Source organism: Desmodus rotundus, chromosome 4 (assembly GCF_022682495.2).
Source record: "Desmodus rotundus isolate HL8 chromosome 4, HLdesRot8A.1, whole genome shotgun sequence".
NCBI classification, from domain to species: Eukaryota; Metazoa; Chordata; class Mammalia; order Chiroptera; family Phyllostomidae; genus Desmodus; species Desmodus rotundus.
The window spans coordinates 117,387,421-117,410,646 of NC_071390.1; the positions used below are offsets into that span (position 1 = coordinate 117,387,421).

The following is a 23,226-nucleotide window of genomic DNA, read 5'->3' on the forward strand; positions in this document are numbered from 1 at the left end:
AACGCCAACTGGGGACCTTGTTAAAGATGCAGGTTCTGCTTTGGTAGGTCTGGATCGGAGTCCGAGGTTCTGCAGTTCTCAAAAGCTGGCAGCTAACGCCGATGATGCCAGTCCTGGCCCACTCTTTGTATAGCATGAATTTGGAAAATAACAGCTCTTTTGTCAGTCTGCTTCTACGTTGAAGCTATTCTGTTTCTCTTTGATATGTTTATTATTCAGTAAAGAATCTTCAGAGGACTCAGTGCATTTTCAACAAAAAGTTAAGGTTTTATTTAGAATATCATTTTAGGGACAAAAAGTTCATTTTGTTTAGCAAAATAAATTTAACAAACACATTTAAATAAAGTAAATTAAAGACTTTAGTGGATTTTTTGTTGTTAGTTAGTTGCTTTTCTGTCTTGCTACTTACGGAGATTCTTTTAGCCTAACTGGGTTCTTTCTAAGTTAATGCAGCTTCAATCCAAAGAACTACTTTATGAAATCTGAATGACTCAAATATTCCTCTGTATTCTCATTCAGCCTCAGTGTATTAAATGAACCGTAAGGAAAACAACTTAGGGAAGTAGATTCAGAAGGAAATGTTTTTCCCTCTTGGCCACGTTATCTTTTCAACAGAGGCCTTGCCTGCTCTGAAATAGATGTTGAAAGTAGATTGTTATGGGGAGGTGATGATCAAAAGCAAACTTAGGTGGTTTTCACACCATCTGTCATTGTGACCCAAGGGAAATGCAAGGCACACCACTTTCCCAGCCAAGCCGCTGCTTTACACATAGAAGCTGCACATAGCTTCCTATCATTATTTTCTTTTGTAGTTATATACATTAAAAAAATACAACATCATGTTAAATAGCAGGACAGCTACCAGTGGAACATCCAACACTACACTGAAAAAACAAAATAACTGGGCAAAGCCGAGGAGAGAAGCAGCAGATGGTCTTCATGGAGGGAAGCTGCGGGTGCCTGCCATCTTCTTAGTCCGTAACGGATCTGCATTCGGAGGGGAGGCCTTCGGACTGCCGCCACTGGGCCAGGCGCTGCTTGAACCATTTCTGCAGGAGGGAAATGTGTAAAATTACCTGTCACATATGGAAAAAAAGAGAAATGTCCATTCCCTTCTAAAAGGGGGGCTCGGTGGTCCAAGTGGAAAGGAGGAGAGCAAGGAAAGTGTCTGTGGGGATGTTATCACTGTGACACTTACTTTTCTTGTCTCAGGACCTTTGCACATGCTATTTCTTATGTTTAGAAAGTTCTATCTTCATTCTTTTTTTGAGATTAATGTATATGTATATTGTTGTTCAAGTACAGTTGTCTCCATTTCCCCCCCACCACTCAGGATCTCCCTCTTATCCTCAGGGGTCAGTTTAAATAGAAACTGTCTAAAGCCTTCCCTGACCACTTTATTTCACGTAGGTTCTCTACCCATCTTAGGACTTGGTTACCTTCACAGAACTTTTAATATCTGTAATTGTTTGCCTTTTTAATCTGCATTTCCTTCTAGAATATAAGATTAATGAAAGCAGAAACTGTATTCATCTTATCATCATTACGTTCTTAGCCCCTTGCTGAAGGGCCTACCAGTTAGAGAGCAATCAATATCTACTGAATGACTAAAAGAAATTGAAGCATCTCCTCAATGCCTCAGATAGATGCCAACAACTGCTCTGTCTCATCAATGTGTGCTGATCTCACTAAGGGCTTTGGTCATCCGGAATGCTTAGTATTTGGTGAGTAACACGGATAACCAAGCACTGCACATCCTCAGAGAACTCCTCCTGGGGATCCAGGGAGGAGGCCGGCTCACTTTCTCCTGCTCCAAGGCTGCTGAGCGATGAGAGAAGATAAAGTGGGGCCTCCCAGTTTACTGTGAATCTTCTAGCTGTTGGTGACCCAAATACTGATACCTCATGAAAGCGGTCATGGATTTAAGGAAGGCCCCAGATGGATGCTTCTACACATCGTGTCAGACGAAGGCAAAAACATTTTTACATGTTGAAAGGCGGTGCCCCTCCTGTGTGGCTCAGTTGGCTGGGTGTCGTCTTGCAAACCGAACGGTGGCCGATTTGTTTCCCAGTCAGGGCACAGACCTGGGTTGTGGGTTCGGTCCCCAGCTGGGCATGCATGAGGGCCAACCGATTGATATTTCTCTCTCACATCAATGTTTTTCTCCCTCTCCTTCTCCCTCTCTTCCTGTCTCTCTATAATCAAGAATATAAATTTTTTAAAAATTAAAAAAAGGAAAGGCAGTGGCTACCTTTTTTATGCTACTAAGGGGATGGGGAGCCATATGAGGAAGAGATAAGGAGACCCACGCTGGGAAAAAGACTTGGGCATGGTCAGGTTGGCCAGGAGGAAACTGAGATTTAAAAAAAAAAGACATTTGGAAGAGGGCCTACTGAGAAATAGAAACAGCAACCATGGATCCACCTGGGAGAGGATGAGTTAGAGGCTCTATGGGACCTGCAGGCTTTATTCTCCCCTGGCCTTCCCAACCTTTCACACATGTGGGTGTGCACCGGGGATGCTGGTATTTTCATGTCCCACTGGTGCAAACAGGCAAGCTGCTTGGGCAGGTGACCACTAGGGGCTCTGCAGTCCTGGGCCATGCCAATAGGAAGTTCTATTGTAACCAATTGACTATGAGACCTTGAGGAAGTCCCTAAAAATAGAGCACCAGTCAGCTCCACTGTAAATGAAGAGGTAAGCTGGTGGTGGGTGTGGGGAGGGGGGGCAGTGCTCTATTGTCCCTTCTGGGTTTTCTAAAATTTACCTATTCTAAGGGTAAGCAGATGAGGGGGCAGAAAGAGCACAGCTATGGGATTCCAGACCTGGGAGGTGGTGATGGAGATGATGCAATAAAAAACAGAGAAGGCTCTGACTTAGCATAGATGGGCACCTGCCCAGCTGCACATTAAACCTCAGAGCAAATAGGCTGGCTCTAGGGCCATGCTGGGGAAGACGTCATCTCTGCAGAGATCCAGGGAGCTGAAAGGCAGTTTGGCATAAGCTCAAGATCAGAAGAAAGGGTGAGAGCCACAGGAGAAAGAATGTTTCCAAGGAGCAAGGCCTGTGGAGTTAGCAGGGAGTGAGGCCACGAGACAGGTTAGGGCTCTGCACCAAGGCTAAGCTGGCTGCACAGCCTGGGACCATACCCACTACTCGCCCCAACTGTACAGCAGAGTTTACACACTGAAATGCTGTACACAGCTGTTAAGATCAGTTGTCTTACACACCTTTCTCTTCCACAGAGAGAAGTGCCCTAAAGCCAGGGACAGGAGACTACCTTCCGGGAAGCCTTCTCTCTGGGGGTTGCTCTCCGGGTGCCATGTTTCACTCCTGGGGTTAACTCGCCTTAAGGAGAGAGACCTCATATAACCTTGGTGTCTTTAGCCAAAGTTCTACTGCTAAAGGTGGGTACCATTTTCTTCTGTAAGCCATGTGTGTTTAGTTAACTCTGAAATCCTGTGTGAGAGCAGCATGGCTCCCGTTTCACTAACAAGGCAGCTCTGGGGGGGGGTTTTCATGGCCACAAGGTCTGATTCAGTGGGATTTCCAGTTACCAAAGCTGAATAAAAGGCGGAGTTTTAAAGACTGACTAATTAAAACTTGGAGGAGGAAAGTCTCATTTTACTATCAGGATTCATTCAAGACAAAATGATTGAGCTGGCCTCATTCAGAAAAGCCACCCACATCTTTACACCATTAGTGAAGCAGAATATTAATGTACAGTTACTGCAAATAACTTCCGCAAGGACCACATTTGTGAATTGATGAGCTGGCATCCAGATGCTTAACAAACTGAACCCTAGTCCTGGGGGGATGGGACAAAGTTCAAGAAAAGCTCCACTGTTTTCTAAAGATATATACTTTAAACCAAGTACATATATATAATAAATTAGCAAACCAGTTATTGTCCAACAAAAAACATTTGACACCTTGCTTTTTTTTTTCCCCCTCTAGAGCTGAATCTTACCACATCTCACTCACATCAATACTAATTTTCCACCTGGTGCTATCTCTCTCTCTCTGTTTCTGTCATCCCCTGGGAAAGACATTCATCCCTTGCTGGCTTATAAATGAATGCGCTCATTACCCTCACCCATTGACGGAGATTTATTTTCTCCAAGTGAACAGATGACAATTAGACGCTGTGGTGGGGAGGGGTTGAGGCAAAATTACATTGTTCATGTCCTTTTCTCTACTAACTAACATTTCACTCTTTTCAGGGGGAGACCTTTAGAGGTCTTTATTCCACTGATAAAACATCTAACAACTAAAACCACTGAGTTCTGGGAATAGTCCCAGGACATCGAGAGGACATAAAAACACTGGAAGCCTCTCTAAGAACCAATGCCAGCTACACTGGGCTCGAATCAGTGATAATAGAAAACGCCAGATCATCTCAGCCTCTCAGGGGGCTGATGAAAGAGCTTTCCCAGAGGCTTCTAACACTGATTTCAAAACAAAAAAGATACAGGGGTTGGTATTCTGTCCAGTTTATCTAATTTAAATGTAGGAGATGTCAAATTACTGTCATGAGAAAAACCTATTCTAGCATCCCAGCAAAAGCAACTTAAAAAGTTATTTCCATTAGATCACCACTCACGTCACCCTTCGCGTCACTGTAGGTTCTTACAGGTGCCCCCTCCAGAGCAGAGGACAGGGTCCTACACTGGGACAGTTAGAAAGAGGTCGCCAAAGCCTCCAGGGAGCGTTTCACCCTTTCAGTCCCTCCTGTCCCTGCCAAAGCATCGGGGATGTGAATCAACTCAAGTTCATTATCTCATAGGAGCATCTTGTGCTCCTTCTTCCACTAACATATTACTTGTTCTAGGAAAATGAAGAATATGATTCTAATTCTGCAGGTGGGGGTGTTAGGAATGAGGGAATTGGGTATAGGAAATAAAAATTATTTTGATGACTGTTCCTTATGCAAAGGGGCAACACTATAATAAAGAATAGAAACGGGGTGTGGTGATACCAGACACTGCTTATGTGTAGGCCCAGCACATCCTGGCCTCCCTGAGTTATTTCAAGGGTACCTGCAAAGCCTGCTATAAATGAAAATAATTTTAGTACTGGCATAATGTCTCCAGAAGATACCTTTTTTTAAAGAAGACATTTTAAAAAATGTGTTTTTTGAGACGATTAAAGAAGAAACCATTCTCATTCACCAGCACACGCTGGCTGGGGTGGGAGGGGTTGGGAAGGAGTGGGAGTGGGCAGGAGGGTGGGGGTGGAAAGGATGGGCAGTTGGAAGATGAGACCCAACCAATGGGGATGACAGAGGGTTACCTTGGAATCCTCTTTTCCTAAACTTGCTAACAGTTGCCTCTCTCTGAGTCCTGGGCTTTCAGATGCTTCCCTGAGGGTCTATGCAGGAAGACTGAGAGGCAAGCCCAGCTGTGGCAACCTCAGGGAGGAAGGAGGTGTTGGGCCCCATGGCAGGAAAAGGAAGCCAGGGGCCCTGCTGTGAGGCTGACTCACCCCCACGCCCACTGATTTCAGGGCTGGGTCTTATTTGAGGAAGGTAGAAGAGGGGAAACGGGAGAAGGGCTGGGTGAGAAGGGAAGATGAGCATCTGTGCAGGGCCCTGAAGTGGCTAACCTCAATCACAGAAAGAAGCAGGTGCCCTTTCTTCCTGCCCCTCTCTTGTTTCATTTCAGTTCTCTAATACACGGTCAGTCTTGAGGAAAGATTGAATATAGTCTGAGACGACTGTTATCCAATGCATAGATTTTTTTCAGGAAGAAATATAAGTTAAATTTTCAGTCTTTTCCTCAGAGCCCACTAAGTTGTTTGCATTTCTTCTCTATGGAGATAATGTAGCATACTGGTTAGGAGTCTGGATTGTGCCCAACCCAACCTGTGAAGGTTCAAATCCCAGCTCTGTTATTTCTTAGGCTTTGGTTTTGGTTTTTTAAAAAGATTTTACTTATTTATTTTTGGAGAGAAGGGAAAGGAGGAAGGGAGGGAGAGAAACATCAATCGGTTGCCTCCTGCACATGCATACACCCTGCTGGGGAACTGGCCCGCTACCTAGGCATGTGCTGAGACCTTTCGGTTCGGAGGCCATTGCTCAGTCCACTGAGCCACACCAGCCAGGGCCTTAGTTGTGTCCTTGAGCAAGTTATTTAACCTTTCTGTGCCTCAGTGGGTTTATCTATACAATGGGGCTAATAGTGCATACCACAAGCATCATTGTGGCAAATAAGTGACTTAATACTTAATAGAGGGTGCCTGGAAGAATGCTGGCAAGTACCAGCCCTGACAAAGATCCACATAGTTATTCTGCCTGACAGGCCAGGGAATGATGGTGATTCACCACGGGAGAATCAGAGGCGGAAGGGAGCTCAGACCCCTACTTGGTGCTGTGCCCACAATAAATTCGCACCCTCCATTTAAAAGATGAGTAATGACTGTCTCTGTGATCCCTCTTCTTTTCTAAATATAGTGTGGGCTATTAGATGATAAAACTTCAGCAGCCTGCCTCCTCAGAGGGTTCCAAGAAACATGAGCTGTAAGACTTGGGTTACAGAAAATCACCTTTACTAAGTTCTGCTGTTCTCTTTGCTAAAAACAGGCACGCGTGACTTTCTATTTAACCTAGGAATGAGGATTTTCTAGAGGCAAGTTGCCCAAAGTGTGTCTGGCTAATTAGTAAAAATAATTTTGGACGTGGGGTCCTGGGTCTTAGTTCTAGGGTCCACCGGAGCTCCCATTACCAGCGTTCCAGCCTCACCGAGTGTGGTTGGTGGGGAGAAGAGAACAAAGTGTCCGATGCTCGGGTCTATGCAATGGAAAGAATAGGGACATCCCTGTGGTAGAGCGGAGACTAGAGGCATGAAGCGCTTTGGGCTCCCGTGGGAAAGATGCTAGAGCAGCTCCAAATAGTATTATCATGCATAACTGTCTTTCCATGACCAAAGGGAAAGTAAAAGTCAGAGTTTAGGCAGGGTTACTAAATACACAAACACATAAATAAATTTTTAAAAGTTAGTTGGAGGAGCCAACACTGCACTTGGAGGTTAATAATCATAGATAGTGTTTCATTCTCTACCCTAAACAATTTTCAGGATAATATAGGTTTTACAAAGAGATAAATTAATCAATGCATTTAAGGGCACATCTGCTTCCACTCCTTTCACCTGTAATGTCAGATGTCTACCTTCTTGGAAAAGTCCAGAAAATGACTAAATCTGGGAGTCGGTGAATTTTTAAATATCCGAACCAAATCTCCCCGGCTATATGCAATTTTAGCTCTGCAGCTAAGGGGAAGCTGGAATGCGATAGGGTGGGAAAAGCGTGCATAACGACCCGTGCCATTCTGGCAGTTCCCTCCCTCTGGGCCTCAGTTTCCCTTTTTACCAAACCTGAGGACTGACCGAATTTACAGCTGATCGCTAATGTCCCCTCCAGCTCTGACATTCCCGCGGATAATAAATCTGAGAGCGTTGGGCTCGGAGCGCACGCGGCACCTCTCGGAAAGGCTCGGCTCAGAGCCCTGGGGAGAAACGGAGCCCGGGAAAGCCAGGCAAGCGTGGGTCAGGGACGCCGCTCCCAACCTGGAGGGAGCAGAGCGTTTATCCCGGGCTGTAGCAGAGACTAGAAAAGCAAGGAGAAGGAAGGATGAACGTGAGGTTTCTAAGCGACGCCTGGGGGAGCCCCGGAGGGCAAGGGACGGAGGTGCGCACCGGCAGCCCCTGGAGCCGGGAGCTGGGGTGCGGCCAGGGCACCGATGCGGGATCTGGGCTCCCGGGGTGCGGGCAGAAGCGATGAACGATCGGGGAGGGCGGCGAGGCTAGGCGAGAGCGAGGGGCCCCCTCACATCAGCGAGACGGCCCAGGCGAGGGTTGCGCGGCTGTCTGGGGGTCAGGGTCGGGAAAGGCGGGGTGCGTCCGGGCGCGTGCGGGGCCTCACCTGGGTCTCCTCCTCGGAAAGGCCGGCCTCGGCCGCAATGAGGCACAGCGTGGTGGGGTCCGGGTGCTTGTTGACCTTGTTGAAGTTGTACTCCAGGATCTCCACCTGGTCCTCCGTGGGGCCGCTCGCGGTCTCCGCCGACATGGTCCCTGCGCGGCTGCGGGAGCAGGAGAAGCCAGGCGGTGAGCAGGGCTGCGGCGGGCGGGACGCACGGGGCACGGGGGTGGGGCGAGGCCGGGCGCCCTGTGCCCGCGGGGCTGTCGCCTCCCGCAGCCGCGCTGCGGCGCGGGTCCCGGCGCCTGCAGGCTACAGCAGGACTTGCCCCGGAGCCTGACTGCGATTTTCCACGGCCGGGTCTCGGGCGGATGGGAGCGAGATGAGGCCGCGCGCCCTGCCGGCCCTACGGCTCTCAGGCAAGGGTGAAGGAGGCGCGAGGTGATTTTGAACCCCCACTTCAAAGCGCTGGGGGAGAGGGGCTGCGGGAGGGGGAACCGGACTGGCTTGACGGATGGCGGTGTGGGGAGGGTACCACCCGAGTCAGCGGGGGGACGCCTCACCAGTTCACGTCGTCCTGCCTGTAACGGGGACCTCTCCGGGGAGGGCTGGCTGTACACCCCACACCTCCTCCGAAGCAGTGACCCACAGGACAGAAGTGACTCCTCAGAGTTGGGGAAGTGGGGCGGCGCTTTTAATCTCTCCGGTGGCAGAGGTGGAGACAGGGCCACAGAGGTGTAATTTACCCCGGAGTGCCCAAGGCTGGGAACTGAGCAAGGAGAGGCTTTCCCCTGAGGGCTGGTGAGTCACTCTGCAACCTGCGCCCTCCTCCGGCATCCCTCCACCTTGAGTTTGAGGCAGGAGTCCGAGGCCTCTGGCCAACCTGGCTGTTCACTGCCCCGCGTGGCTTGGCCATTGTTCCACTAGGGACGGAGAGGGGCCACTTCACTACGTGTCCCCTCTAGGTGAGGACTTCCAAGATAGAGCCAAAACCCAAATGAGGAGAATCTACAGCACCTGTCCTTTAAAACCTCAGATTTCCCCTGTAATTGTATTAAAATACACTGTAAAGTTAAGAGAATGGGTCCACTATAAGCTCCAAGGTCTCTTGTATTTTCGGCTTTAGAGCCAAACATTGCTCCAGCAGTTTGGAGCAACACGACTTCCTGCGGCATCTTCTCCATTCCTAAGTGGACTCTAAATAGGGGTGGGAGCGGGGGAGAAAGGCAGCTGTGCACCCCTCCACTCCCTCTTTCCAACTTAAGATATATGGAGGTATAAGTTAGGGTCTTCAAGATCTTGGCCGTGGATTTGGTACAAACAGGGCAGGACTTGACATTGCTGACCTTAAAAGACAAGTGCAAGTGTGGGAATCACATTGGTTTGTTGTTGTAACAAGCAATTGCAAAACCATCCAGGACAATCCTGAGCATGCTTCGATGTGGTTTGTGCCTGGGAAGAGCTGCCTTCCGCCGATCTGCCTGCATGATGTCACTTTTTCTACTGTGCGATGCTGTTACCTTTGCCACAGCGACTTGCACCCTGGCTCTCTAACTAAATGTCTTTACCTCCTCCTCTAGGTCATTTGAAGGGGCTTTCAGGTAAGACAGGAAGCCATTCTACTGTGAGAGAGTCTTCTCAGGTCACTGAAAAATCTCCCCGTTTTTAGGGAGCTCAGTGCTCCCCTGTCCCAAAATTCTGTAGCAGTGCTTCCTGTCACAGTGCTGAGCTAGGACGGGGACCAGCCAGGTCAGAGATGCCTCCTCTTCTGTTGGCACCTATCTCCCCGTTTTCTTTGACACAGAACTTCAGAGCTGGAAAGAATCTTGGAGATTAACTCCAGTTTTCTCCTGTAACAGCCCAGAAGAATGAGGCCCAGGAGACTTGCTTTCCCAATGTTGCCCAGTTAGTGACAAGTACCCTAGAATGGAAAGCCTTAGCTTTAGTTTCAGTTCTATGCTCTGCTAGATCCTTTTCAACAGGCCATCCTGTCTTTAGTTTAGCAGGAAAAAGAAAAAATCAGGAGGGCAACAGTCTAAATGCAGACAGAGGCTCACTGCCATTTCGGATGGGCACCGGCTGCCCTCATGGGATATGCATTCAAGCCCAGCCGCCCACTGGAACCACCCTTGTTTGGCCTTAAAGAACACAGAACAGGGGGAACTGCTGCCTCTGATGTTATTCCTTGCCCTAGAAAGGTTCCATCTAATTCTATTGACACAGATGTGCTGGCTCTCCCTTGAAAACTTTTGCTACTTCTTTGTGCAGTCCTCAGTCCTTCAGAAATATTAATCAAATGTACAGGTTTCTAAACTGGACTCAGATTCAAGGACTGTTACGCATGCACTTCCCCTCTTTTTATTATTTAATTGCTATTCTATAATTCAAGGACGTCTAATGTTTTTCCACTTAATCAGGTACATTTTCTCTCACTATATTTTTGTGGCTTCCTGTTATAGGATTTGTATGAGGTTTCACGGGTAGGCCCTGATTGACTTGGAAGTATTGCCTGGGTTAGTTGGCTGAGGACCCTTGGACTTGGCTGGCTGCTGAGGAGATCTGTGGGAGGACCATTTAAAAGCACCTACTTCTCCAAGGCAGATCAAACAAACAGACCTGATTTCTAGAAATTAAGATAAAGATCTCACCTCTGCAGTCAGATCTACTTTACCTCACAGAACTCTGTTATTCCTGCCCTCTGTGGTGGACAAGGGCTTGCCGCTGCTGCTTTGCTTCTTTGCTCTTTCTCTCTCTTTCTTTTAAAGGTAATTTATAAATCAGATCATTGGAGTGACCTTGGCCTTATAAAACTTCTCAGCTCTTTCCAGTAAGGAAACTGTTGAAAAGTTTTTCTGAAGGTAGTCTAAACAATTTCAGATGAAAAGAACTAAAAATATTTTGAAGCTTCTTTAACTTTAGCATAAGTTCTATTGTTGCTGTGGTTGTTAATGTCTTATGAAATGTTCAAAGACTAACTTGTCCTGTGGCTGTGTTTTCTTTAGTGGATGGGAGAAGATAATTCATAAACATTTCCAAAGTGGCTAAATGAAAATTGCTAGCTTTTTTCTAAATTAATTCCAAGGCCTGGGTAGATTGCTTTTCCCTCGTCCCCTAGTCTGATAGCTGTTTATTTTAAAGGTATTTACCTATATGCACTAGCTCACAGGAAGTGCTGCAACTGGTAACCTGTAGAGATTGCTAATGATTCACATTTATCATCTTCTCCTCCCTCTCCCAGCCTTTCTGGCCTCGTTGTAAAGCCACTAATATCAAACCAAGAGAACAACATTATCAGTGGCAGACACTCCTCGTAAACAAGAACTCCATGGTGAGCTGGCCAAAAGCAAAAAAACAAAAACAAAAACAGATGAATCATTCTTGTGGGCTGTCTCCCAATTTTCTTTAGCTTGAATTTCCTTTATGTTCACCGCAAAGTTCCTGGAGGCAATGGGCTCTTGCAGAATTTTGTATTTTCTTAAGAAAAAAAACCCAATGCTCTGCCATTTCCTCAAGAAAAGCGGTGGGTCTTTGGAAGTGGGCAGATTTTCCCACTCATCACTTACTGAACTACTCTGGACGGGGTGGGAGGGGGTCACTCAAGCCACGCCTCTCAGAAATTGACACATAGGAGTGGAGTATTGATTGATCTGCCCCCCCAGGTCTGGTTAAAGTAGAGTTTTGTTTTGGTTTTTGATTGGTTAACGTCCTTAAGATCAGAGCAGTAGTTCTCATGCCTGGCTGGGCCTCAGACTCACCTGTAGAAATGTCCCAGCCCACCCCAGGTCTCCTGAATCAGAACCACATTTTAGGAATCCAGTGTGGGAGAGACACAAAAAACTTTCCAGCTCTTGTAAGATTTTGATGTTTAATCCTTAAAATCAACTATAAATATTTAGAACTCACACCTTATACCTATAGAGATGCATTAAATATCTTCTAACTCTAACACTGTGTAACATCTCAACAGTTGATTAGAAGGTAGGTTGTGGTGGTTTTTAAGGAATAAGCTTTTTAAAAAACACATTGGATAAAGATGTAAACAGCATGCTATTAATCTTTTGTATATACTGTCAGGAATAGGGAAGTTGCCTTTAAAATTATGAATGACCAAAAAAACAATTTCCCATGGTTTCAAAAATTAGAAATAATGTAAAACTCTTTCTAAGATCTTTCAGAAAAATGCATCCTGTGTTGAGATCAAAGTTTAAGAAAGCAGGTCATCAAAAGAAAAATTTCTTCCACCCCATCATATAAATTTCCATAATTGAGTTAGAAGCTAACAAGGAGAGTGGAAAAGATTTGGCAACCTTGCATTTGATTGTCCTTCTCTAATTCCTTAAATTTTCCAGTGAGGGAAATACTAAAAGTTGGTTGTCATTTATATAGACAACTTATATAATAGAACTTAAAACTGAACATTAGACAATGACTATACCAGGTACACACAGCATCACTGCTGTCTGCAGGGAAACAAGATTGCAAACCTGTATGGGAAGACACCTTTTTAAATGCTGTATTGATGCCTGTTTTATGTAGTAAAAAGAACCAGATGAAAATATAACAAAACGTTAACAGTGTTGATGTGTAGATTGTGGAACTACAGATGACCTAAAATGTTTTCTTCTTTATAATTTTCTTGTTTTTCACATTTATTACTTTGAAATTAGAAAATGTATTTCTCCTATTTATTTTTTAAAAGACATCCTTGATCAGACCAATGGCTTTCCTTCTGTTTCACCTGATTCTTGGCACCAAATTACATTTTCAGAATGAGCGTGGGAGTTGTTTTCCATCAAGTCTACCTAGATGACTAGGGAAGTAAACATTTTCATTTCCATTGAAACATTGTTAAGTGTCCAAGGCTATATGTAATGTACATGCAAGTTATGAACCTAAATGAAATAACCACTAGTGAACCCCACCCAATTTACAGATTACATCAATACCAGGCCTAAGGAAGATTCTTGCATTTCCTTCCTAGTCCCACCCTCTGGCTTATCTGCCTCCGGAGGAAACCAAGGTTCTGATTTTTGTATTAATCATTCTTTTGCTTTTCTTTTCCTTTTTTTAATCCTTCCTTTGCTTTTGAAATTAGTTCTATGACATATGTCATAGATGACATATGTCATATGTGGTTCCCGAAAAGAACACTCTTTTAAAGTTTTTTATATTTTTGAGATGTATAAAAATGGTATCAGTACATGTAATTCTTGTGCAGATTGCTTTTTTCATCAATATGCTTCCAAGATTCATCCATATTTCTTCACTTAGAGAAGTTCATTCATATTCAGTGCTGTTTTCATTTTGTGACTATTTGGGTTTTTCCATTTTTTCCTTTTTTTTCTGTGATGAACACCGCCTTTCTGAACATTTTCATGTTTGCCTTCCGAAGCACATCTAGGAGGGTTAGGGCGTGTACAGAGAGTGTAGCTGGTCATGAGGTGTGGGGCTATTAACTTTACAGCATAATGTTAACTTGTTTTTCAAAGCTGTTGAACAGAACTATGTTCCTACCAGCAATGTATAGTATTTCCTTTGCTCCACATCCTCACAAACACTTGTATGGCCAAATTTTTTGTTTTGTTGCTATTATTTTTATGTATTCTTTTTATCCATGAATAATATCTAAACCTTCTTGAAGCTATTTATATTTTCAGCCTGCTTAACTTCTTGGGGCTGAAAGTTTCCAAATGTTTACTGTTTACTTTTACAAGTATTTCCTGTTCCAGCTCAGAGGAGATTTGAGGTTTTTGGAGAATTTCGACTCTGTCTCCAGGCCAGCTTGTTATTTCCATTGGTGACCCAGAACAATGCAGAAGATGTATGGAAAACTAATTACAGAAAACCTTGTCTGTATTGTTTTTTAAATGTTACTACCATATTTTGCCGTGTATAATGCACACATTTTTGCCCAAATTTCTGAAGGAAAAATAAGGATGCACATTATACATGAGTAGTACTAATTCTGTATCTATATAAATGTTTTTAATTTTTTAATTTATGCTTATGCATTAAAAGTGTAAGTCTAGAAAGCAATGATATCTGTATGCAAAATAATACCCTGGAATACAATAAGCAGTTTCATTTCTAAATATAAATAAATAAATAATTGACTTAAAAAATTAAAACAAAAGATTTCTTTCCTGAGAGTTTGGGCCAAAAACTTGGGTGTGCATTATACACGGGAGCATATTACGCATGGCAAAATATGGTATTTTCTCTTCTACAGAGCTCCTGGGAGTCAGAACTTGATTCTGCACTTTAAAACTGTGTTAACTATGTCAATTATTGCCCTCTCCAAAAAAGTGAAGTCAAAGTCTCTAAATAAAAACCACGAGATGAATTTAAAATGATTGACTAAAGAAGGAGAAAGAATGTAGGGACGGACAGGAGGTATAAAAGAGAGAGACTACTAGACTGTGAGTTTAAGATAGGAAAGAAACATGTGAAATCGAATAATGCACTCAAGTGGTGGGACTGCAATACCGTGGCCACAGGCTGCTGAGCTACCTTCCAGAAGCAGGTTGGTTTTACCGTTCTTACTTTCCTTCACAATGCTTTCTGAGAAGTCAGAATGGAATTAGTCCTGCTTTGCAATCAGGAAGGGTTAACTAGCTTGTCTACAGAGTTGGAGGAAGGCTCAGAGTTCTGTTCTCCTGGCAACAGCAGTAAAAGCAGTTTGTGATGTCATTAGCACCAAGATTAATTTGGACTTTTAAAATACTGTATGTTCTCCTTATGCTCTATTGATGTCAGAAAGTCGAAGGGCCCTGGCTGGGCTGCTCAGGTGGTTGGAGCGTTGTCCTGTACACCAGAAGGTTGAGGGTGTGATACCCAGTCCAGGCGCACACAGGAGGCAACCAATCTGTGTGTGTGTGTGTGTGTCCCCCCAATCCCCTTTCTCTTTCTCTAAAATCAATAAACATATCCTTAAGTGAGGATTAATAAAATTAAAGAAATTCAACAATATCTCTGAATCCCCTGTTTCGATTGTGTAGCTCTAATTTTAGTCATTGTAACTTTTAGTGGAGAATTGGGGCTGGGGTCCAGTCTTTCTGGTGTGGGCCAGTCCATTGCTGACCTGCTGTGGTCTCTCCAGCCTCACTCCCTCAGTTGCGGCTGCAGCCTTCTTGCAGACCTCCACTCATCCCCTGGGAAAGCCTTAGTGTCTACTAGACACCGAGGCAACAGAGATGATGTAATTTCCCCTTTCAATTTTTGTTCTGATTCCATATTCTGAGGTGCAGATAAGTCGGGGAGATTTTTTCAAGTCTGTCCAGTAAGATCTGAGCTCTTAACCTTTGATCCAGTGTAACAGCCCAAGGCACATGCAGAACCACTGGCCAGCTCACACTGACAAGCACGATGTTCCCCCAGAACACGCTGCACTTGACTCAGGGAGGTAGGAAGACTGAGATGCCAACTTGTACTTGAATTCATGCCATTCCAACTGGTCACCAGGGACCATACCATCCCACATACCTCTTACTGCCCCAAGTTATGTCAGGCAAAGGTGTCAGAAGGTTTGGTTTTCGATGTCTCAGCCGTGCTCTGGGATTGCATTGCTCAGTAGAAGGGCCGCCTTTTTCTAAGCTCTGCATGTCTATGTGTGCATGTCTGTATGTGCATGTCTGTGTGTGCATGTCTGTATGTGCATGTCTGTATGTACTCTGTGTAGTTGCCAATTCAGCTTACTGCTTCCCAGGTCCTCCTCTTTAGATTCGCTGTCCTGTTGCCTAGAAGCCTCCCTGTTTCAGGAAACCCAGCAGAATTAAGAGCAAAATGAAATTTAAGTTAATGGAGTGAAAAGGCCAAACAATTACAAGTCCTGAGTACTAGTCACTCAAAACATCACTGCTGAGCTTCCATTTCTCTCATGTGAAAACGGAATATAATAATACACACCTTTTCCGAACTCACAGATTTGTTGTTAAGTTCATACATTATTGTAGGGACAGTGTTTCTAAACTGTGAAGTGCCTGCTCACAGAAGATGTCATTGTTCTTTAAATGACAGTGAGCTAGGCATTCAGTGGGGCGTCTTCTGAGCAGCAAACTGGTGAGAACGGCTTATAAGTTTCACTCTTTCTGGGTTACATCCCTTTTTTAAAGCTTTCTGGAATGGTAAAGCACAATGGTTGAACTCACAACTCTTTTTAAGAAATCAAATGCTGTATGTATTGCTTCGTCAAGAGATGTCTCTCTGGGTGGAAGTTCCCAAGACTAACAAGGCTGGGGGTGGGGTGGGGTCATATCTTAAGCATGTTTTCTCATTAGCACTTCTACATTGTGCATTAATTTAACTTAATTATTGGTATTTTCACTGAAATAATGGTTTCTTTGCTCATTCCTCCACACCACTCCCTAATCTATCCTTTTTTCTGTTAACGAGGAAACATTAATATTCAATGAATTGATGAGTAGATTTTTTTCTAGGCTGTGTTGGCCTATGAGAATAATTACCAAATTGAAAGTTTTGAAATGATTTGTTCATGGGCCTGTCTTCCCCACTAAATTATATGCTCTCCTGTGGGGGATAGGCCATCTCTTCGACATTTATATCTCTCCAGTACTCATTAGAGGTGTCTGGCACTTAATAGGCATGCATTAAATGCCTGTTAAACTGAACTCAACCGATGCCATCTGGCACGACATGATTTATTTTAGGACGTAAGTTAAGAGGACACTGCTCTGTGTTTTCAGCAGCCAGGACTGGCCATGTCCAAATCCAAAATGTAACACTGGAAAAAAAATAACTTTCCAGCCTTCCAACATCTTTTGGTCCTCACTGCCCCAGACAGCACAGAGGTGATTCATATTTCTGAACTGCATACAGAAACCTCCCCCCTCATATAACAACAGCAGCAAAATATTTATTGAGTGATTACAATGCACCAGGCACAACCCAAAATGTTTTAAATGCATTAACATATTTAATTATCTGAGGAATAGGCACTCATAATTTCTCCATTTTACACTTATGGGAACTGATATAGATGAACACTTACATAACTCTCTCAAGGAGATGTATGTAACTTTGCCCAAATGCAAATCTAGTGAGCAGCAGAGCAGATTTGCAAATCCAGCAAGTCCATGTCATTAACCACTACACTATATTTCTTCCTTGTATTGAGTAGCTCTGTAGACAGTGGAGCCTTGATGGGTCGTTGTGGACAGCAGGACTATAAGACAATGTGGTGCCACCAGACAGAGTAATGTGCTGTCCCGTGTCTGCTGTGGCTCCCCTGTGGGGTGGGGCTAGTCTGGGACAGGCGTCTCCCTCCCCGTGGCATGTTTCTCATGGTTGGTGACCAGACACAGCCATGACCAGCCAGGGGTTTCAGTTAATGTCACCAGCACCACCAGCCAGGCTGGTTTTCTTTCCCTCCATGCTCTTCTTTAATTGGTACAGACACAATTGGAAGATACCATTTTGTGAATAATATAGTATCTGCATGAGAAAGAGGTACAGCATCCAACAGAATGGAATAGAAAGGTGGGCTTCAACCAGACCAGATGGATCTTCATAACTAGTTCTACTACTTAATCCCTACATGCACAGGGTTTGGTTGAATTGATTAAGGAGCTTCCTAAAACTCTAGTTGGAACAAGTCTCTCGGTGGTCCAGACTTTCTATATCCACTTATAGGAAAGAGCAAGATATTATGAAAGCTATTTGGAGGGGAGAGTGCCTGTCAATGACTTCCAGCAGTGAATTAATAATTAATCCCGGACATAAAATTCTTTGTATATATACTGACCTCTTTTTATTGATAGCCCCAAGTGTTTAATTTTTGGATTATGTTCTAACCCAAAGTTTTGCATGTGGAAACAAAAGGAAATAGTGAAGGACAATAATAAAAGCTTAGTCTTCTTTTCTGTGTGTGCCGTGATATAAATGGAGTGTTTAGTCTACCTTCTTAGAAATAAATGGGCCGATGAAAGAGGGCCATCTCATCTCCATGATCTCCTTATAAGAGATCTCCCTATTCTAAACAGGTTGCTTTCCCAAAGGTCTGTCTCTGTGATGATTGTTTAGAACTCAAAAAAAGTTTTCTCTAGAAAGAACATTATACATTGTAGGTAGAATCCCAGGCTAAACCACCAAAGGGAATGTAACTAAAAATGCTACATATTTGCTACTGGAAAAAAAGTAGAAAATAATCCCATTCAAATATCCTAGTACAATTTAATAAAAATTCATTTCATTTTGAAAGTAAATGCTTAAGAAAAAACAATTTAATTAAAATTTGGCTTAGAGAAATGGGGTTTTGGTGCAGATATTTAAGAGGTTTTCAGGGACCTTTTGATGATCTTAGAATAGTCTCTGACACATGGTTATGTGTGCAGTGAATCCCTATTGAATGTAGATTGAACTTTATTTTCACTGCAAAAGTATGGATTGTCTTTATCTTATAAAGGCATAATAATTAGAGCTGTGTTTGTGTCATAGCTGAAATAAAGAGGGGGAAGGAGGAAGGAGAGGAATGTTGCAAAGTGTTGATGCGAGAAGTAGGTTGTCTGAGACACAATGCACAGTAAAGAGGAAGTCAGAGGTTTCTTTGCATGCTCCTCTCCTCCTCATCCTTCTACCCAAGGGACAAGGAAGGAGACAGATTTTATTCCTTGCATTTCCTGAGCCAGCCACCAAGCAGTGCTGTCAGGCAAGAACAGTTTACTTGTGTTGGCCAGAGCTCTTTGTAGGCAGGGTAGGAAAGAAGCAGAAATAAAGTTTTTTTTTTTAATATACAGGATTAATTCAAAGGGAATGTTCGTACATCTTTAATGGATAAATTGTATGTAGGGGATACATTTTAAATCCCCATTCCCAAATGAAAATCTTAAAGTGGTATGGAGCAACAGAAAGAGCAGTGGGCAAGGAGTCAGACCTGGATTTCAGTTTTAACTTCTCCACTTAATAGTCACACAACCATGGCTGAGGTTTTTAACCCTATTTGAAGGTAGTTCTCTTCTCTGTAAAATGTGGCCAAAATGTCCTTCCTTGCCTATTTGCTGAAGTTGGGGTCCAGTGAGATTATACTCATGAAACAACTTAGAAAACTAAAATGATATACACATTTCCAAAAGTGTTAGGTTATTTCTTCATCCAAAAAAGTAAAGACATTGGGCCAGATGACATCTGAGATCATTTCTCTTCTACAATTCTGATGATTAAAATGGCCTGGTGTTGGGAGCTGTCCTGCCTGGTTTAAGGGACTGTAGCCTCATTAATGGACAAAAGAGCCCCACGGCTAGGGCTGAGTGAAAGGCCTTGGGGCCATGAGCCACTAAGCAGACAGAACCTATCCTCCTGGCAGGAGCATAGCCCCTGCCTCCCTCACTTCACCTTGCTTGGCCCTGAAAGATGGCTGGTTAGTCAATGACAGGTAAGATCCCTCAAGGGAGGGACAACCTAAGCCAGGCACAGCCGCAAAAAGGGCCATCAGGGAAGTACTTAGGGGACTACAGAGAAGGGGCAGAAAGACCTTCACCCCTCAGCTTTGTCGTCAAAGCCTAAGTCCTCATTCTATCTGTAAGAAGTCTCATAATCTTTTGGTCGCTTTGCTCCCCCAACCTGACTCAGCCTACAAACAATGCCAGAGGCAGCTGTGGCCTTGTACTGGAACAGACAGCTCCCAGGGGCTAATCTGGCCTGAGAAAGAATGCACATTGTTTCCTTTGAGGCTTGTTCTGCCCAGTTGATATGAACTAGACATTTGAGCTCAAAGCTTAGGGAGTAAAACTCCCTACTTCATGATAAAGTCTCAACAACCTTCCGGGGTCAGTATATCTCACTGACCCTGATCAGAGATAATCCCTGTGTTTCTTCAGTTATTATCTGCAGATGAGGTAGATAACTGCAGCTTTTTGGATATTGATTGATGAGCTTTACATGCATACTATGTAGCTCTGTGAGCTGAACTCAGTAGTTATGCAGGGAAAGGGGTGCTTGAGGCCTTTTCTCCTCTGAGAGACTGGTCAGCCTTCCCTCCCCAAGCAGACAGTGTCTTGGTAGACTTATTCTCATCCGCTATGGCCGGGGGAGCTTTGTGGGCAGAGCTCCCCCACAGCCTGGGTTTTAATTGATTGTGTTATTCCTCACCAACAGTTGACTGATGCCATTGACCTGAGAAAGGGAAGTAGGCTGGTCCTTGATTTGCCAAGCACTCTGTGCCTAGTTTCTACTTCAAGGGACAACTAAAGAGCCCATGAAACATTCTGAACCTATGTGCTTTCTAATATTCAGACTATCTATTAAATAAACATGAACATATAGTTTGTCGTCCAGCCGGGAACACTGAAGTGTAAAAGGGATGCTATGAATAGTTACACCAACATAGCAGGCATACATCAGAAGTGTCCCAGGCAAACCTGGACATCTGATACCCTTATTTTATGTAAAATGGTAAATTTCTCACTTAAGCAGAGAATAGTAAAAATGTTCCTGTTGAATTTAGGTGTCTGTAATGTTACAAATGAGCAAGATGCAGTCTGTTAGGATCTTAGAGGAAGAACCACAGTAACAGACGGGAGGTTGTTTTTTACTCTTAAGAAAGCATATTGTCGCAACTCTGCATGATTAAAGTTAAGGAGAATTTAGGATGGCCTCAAATTTCCTGACCTTCCATTTTTATTGCTGTTTAAATAGGTGGAACAGAAATTTGTCTGGTGGGATAAATCATGCTTGGGCCTCCACCTGCTCTGGGCCTTGTTAGTAAGTCTGTGCTAATGCTTAGTAAATGCAAACATCCATTACATCTCAAACACGGTTCAGTCCTATGATCAAATATAAACAAAGGAACCCAAACGGCTTGTACCAGAGATTTCCATGGGGCACAGCCATGTGCTCAAGGGCTTTCCAGACCAGATAACACAGGAGAGGTGAGACTTGCTTAGTAGATTATATGATCAGAGCTCCTCTTTGAAAATGTCCGATGCCCTGACACGCCAACAAATTTGACAAATAGACTCCTGCTATGGGAGGGGGTGGAAATTTCACTATTTTCCAAAGAAAACCATTAAACAAAAAGGAATTCACACTACTAAGCTTAGAAGCAAGTAACAAAAAGATCAATTTTCTAAAGAGTTTGTGGGGAGAAAAAAATGGCACACGTAAGTCAAAGTGACAGGTAATATATATTCTTTTTATGTTTCAGAGTATGTTATTAATTTTTGGTAACTCATTTAGCTTCCTAATTATATTTTATTTAGGAAAGCACTACTTAGATTAATTAGATCAATAGACTGTAGAATAGGGAGATGTACGTGCTTGTTGCATAGAAGAGGAGGAATGCTGAAAAACTTAAGTGCTGAAAATAGAAATCAGTCTGGTATTTAAAAATCTAATACAGATACACCACACAGAGATCATTGGAAGTCAAGTAGATGGAACTGTTGAAATGTTCTGTGGCCTTTCAGGCACTTTAGAATGTTAAAAAATAGAGTTTCTTTCTAAAAAATGTTCTCACTCCGAGTGCCTGATTGTGAATAGGGCTTTCATTGGTAAGTCTGGGGACATGTCATCCTGATTTCTTTAAAAAAATGTGTGCTGTGCTCCACAGTGCTTTTGCCCGAGCCCTAACTACTTTGGAAGGAACAGCAGTTAGAGGCCGGTGTGGTGTCGCACGTCCGCCTGGGCAGGTGTGTAGGCTGCCCTTTCGGAGGCCATCGCGACCTGGCCAGTGCAAACAGGCATAACTTCCTCAGGGTGTTTGTTCGCTGTGAAATGTACGAAGAAGACTCTTTGAGAAAAATGAAGTGATCTCTTTACGCAAATACACTTGAATCAATTATTATTTTTATGGCCTAACGACCGTTCTTATTTTATGATTGTAATTAGGTAATGGATAAAATGGTGTGCACCCGGTACTTTGTAGAGCCCGAGATTATGCCAAAGTCCAGCCATCCGTGCTGCTTGTTGCCATGTGAGTCAGTTACATGGGTCTAATTGAATTGTTTCTATGAACAGGTGTTCAAAGTAATGAGACAAACAGGCCGTGCAGCTCTAGCCTGCTCATTAACTTCACAAAATCATGGAAACGGACGGCTCCACCAGCAAGTCCAGCTCACGGGATGACTCTGAGCCCACAGTAGCAGATTGTCCCTCTGAGTGTCAGACATAGTGTTGCAGCAGGAGGCGGGATGGAGCCTCAGAGGACCTGCGCTCTCCTTCCAGCAATGTCACTTCAATCTGCACATGGCTTTGGACCACTCACTTAATTGCTTGGAACCTTCATTTCTTCATCTACAGTCGAAGCTTTAACCCTAACCCCACCTGTCTCGCAGGGTTGCTCCAGGGTTCAATAGATGGATCATGTTAATGAGTAGCACTTTAAATTATAAAGGCTATGTAAACACGAAGTACCATTATTAAGGTTCTAAACCAGATTTCCCAGTGACTCAGAATATAATGTTGGGTAACCGAATGACATCAGGTTTTGTAATCATTAAAATAGGTAAGCATTTTAGAAACCTCATTCAACCTTATAACTAATAAGATTTCTTAATACATTTTATTTGCTTTGCCAGGGTAATCAATGACTAATGTGCAGAAATGAAACGCCTCTAAAACCTACTAGCTCAAATTTAAGAAAATGGCCTTGAGAAGGGGAGATCACTGAGACCACACTCCTTAAGTTCCAGAAAAGCACTTCAGTCACCACTAACGTCCTAGTAAAGTACCAAAGTCACCACTAACGTCCTAGTAAAGTACCAAAGAACTCAGCGAAACTTCCAAACGCTTCAAATACAGACTACAACTCGTGGTATCTTGTGTCTCCATTTCTCCCTCTGGACAAGATATGGATATTCCATAAGTGATATGGCATATTGAATGGACAATTCAATATGCCATATCACTTAAAGAAAACATGGTCCATCTAGCCCACCCCTTTCCCTTCCCCTGTCTCCCACCAACCAGATCTAAAGGATAGTTGAGTATACAGATGAGTATATTCATTACAGAATCATTTATGGGAGTTGGAGGCTGCAGAAATGTCCAACAGGAGAGGATTAGGTATGCAAAGTGTATGTAAATAGCAGATTATTAAAAAGCAGTTAGAAATAATACATTAGAAATACTTGAAATATGACCGGCCATATAGGTACATCTTAAAAATATGGTGTTGTGTTGAAAGAGCAAGAGGGAGAGAGGAGAGCTGATGAAATAGATTGGGATGTAAAACTTTAGCAGGGCCTTGTGTAAGGAAAATTAAGGAATATGTTCACTAATTCAACGTGAGCCAAGAGACTTAAAAAACTAAAAAATTGTTGGACTGCCCCAATTTTCAGAGCTTGTCTATATAAGTCTTTCCAG

The 23,226-nt window shown here is 43.6% G+C and overlaps 1 protein-coding gene across 2 annotated transcripts in view; it reads right to left on the reverse strand.

Moving 5' to 3' along the window:
• Window positions 1-246: 246 nt before the first annotated feature.
• HOPX (HOP homeobox) overlaps window positions 247-23,226 on the reverse strand; it is a 28,591-nt gene continuing 5,611 nt past the window's right edge. Inside the window, exons 2-3 of one of the 2 annotated variants that reach the window (XM_024579832.3) lie at window positions 7,918-8,074; window positions 247-1,049 (exon numbers count right to left, since the gene is read on the reverse strand). In XM_024579832.3, coding sequence (XP_024435600.1) covers window positions 972-1,049; window positions 7,918-8,061 — 222 coding nt within the window. In that variant the 5' untranslated portion in view covers window positions 8,062-8,074 and the 3' untranslated portion in view covers window positions 247-971. Of the gene's footprint in view, window positions 1,050-7,917; window positions 8,075-23,226 lie in introns of those variants that run through there. The other variant, XM_071221283.1, reaches the window with a different exon arrangement.